The 1,618-nt window shown below is 39.6% G+C and overlaps 1 protein-coding gene across 1 annotated transcript; it reads right to left on the reverse strand.

Moving 5' to 3' along the window:
* Positions 1-857: 857 nt before the first annotated feature.
* BDCG_17934 (uncharacterized protein) lies at positions 858-1,304 on the reverse strand (the record flags this gene model as incomplete). The annotated part of the gene is made up of 1 exon (XM_045426974.1): positions 858-1,304. One exon carries the CDS (start codon positions 1,302-1,304, stop codon positions 858-860), a length of 447 nt encoding a protein of 148 aa, XP_045282853.1.
* Positions 1,305-1,618: the final 314 nt, after the last annotated feature.

Genomic DNA, 1,618 nt, shown 5'->3' on the forward strand with positions numbered 1-1,618 from the left:
GCTGTCATGAACAATTTCTTACTAATCTGAAGAGTATCTGACTGTAAGTATTTAAATCTGACACTGTGAGAGCTGGCTTTGCTGACTGTGAAATGTATTCAGTTAATTATAATATAATTCTCAATTGATTGAGACCTCTTACCATTGATGATGTCTCAGATCTCAACATATACAATGATGATGATAATATATGTGATCACTTTATCTCATCATCTGCAGATTGACTGTCAACTGTCTTCTTACAATTAATCTTCTCAGAGATGATTATAAAACTACATCATCAAATTGATACAGCAGTCAAGACCTTAGAAGATGTGAAGAATATTCTTACACCTGGTTTGACAAGGTGATTGAATAAAATCTTCAAGAGTAGCATGATTCAGACAGAATTGAATACACATTATAAGAGTGAACTTACAGATCATTATTAAGCAAATAGATATCAGGTCATCAAATCCTCTCACAGACAGATGCAAGTAGATGAAGTTCTTACTATTAAGAATGCCAATTGCAAGATTGCAATCTGTAGAGCAGATGAGATGAAAAAGACATTTAATAAGACTCTTCAATTGATTGAAATCAAATCTACAAAATCTACAGCCACTCAATCATAACAAGATAATTCTATAGAATCTTAACTTACAGTGGATTCTACACCTTCTAATGAGTATATAGATAATCTTTATGTTATAAATAGATGTGATGATGATTATTAATTAATTTTTGAAGATTACTATATTCAAAATATTTTCTTTACAGTGTGGTTTTCCATACGCTGTGGCGCACTCACTACAGAGAGTGAGTAAGCATGGCACGGTTATATCTATTTCATACAAAAGACAACTATATAGCAGATCTTAAAATGAAATCCAGCAGACACAGAAGCTTCTACACAGCAACCGCTCCACCACGAACTCGCTCGATTTTTCGAATAAGAACCCGCCGATAGATCCATCGAAAAGCCCTCGATCATACGAGCATTCTGACCCCATCGCCGACCGCATACCCTGTGTGGTGGTGGAGTTATCCAGCCAAACGTGAACCGGACGTTGTTCGAAGCTCCTGTGTGGGAATATCCCCCGTTCTCCCCTACCACACCACAACCCCGGGCCAGAGTGCCATACAAATTGTAAGGTGAAGTGACCTAGCCATATGCACCAATCTTCTCGATTTTGGAAGATCCCCGACCTGTAGTTGTGAAGATATCCGAGGAGCGACCTCCGCGAAAACCCTGTCCATCTTTGATGTTCCAAAACACCAGCGCCAAGTCTCACCCTCGTACCGCCCTTCCCAATCTGGCCCATCCCCGGCAGAAAAATACAAAAAGATACCTCGGCGATAATATCAAGCACATAATCACTGGACTCTTCTGAAGTGCAACCTCCACAGTCCGTCGCCAGTGTATCTAGACTTCAACACCAAGTCTCACCCTTGTACTACCCCTCTCAATCTGGCCCATCCCCAGCAGAATGATACAAAAAGATACCTCGGCAACAGCATTCAATACATAATCAGTGGACAATGAGTCAACAGCACATCAACAACTATAAAATCAGTATATCTCAAGGTCTGACTGAGCCTTTGATCCCTGCACAGTGAGATATATTAAATCTAGTTT

The sequence above is a fragment of the Blastomyces dermatitidis genome (assembly GCF_000003525.1).
Source record: "Blastomyces dermatitidis ER-3 genomic scaffold supercont1.14, whole genome shotgun sequence".
In the NCBI taxonomy this organism is placed as follows: Eukaryota; Fungi; Ascomycota; class Eurotiomycetes; order Onygenales; family Ajellomycetaceae; genus Blastomyces; species Blastomyces dermatitidis.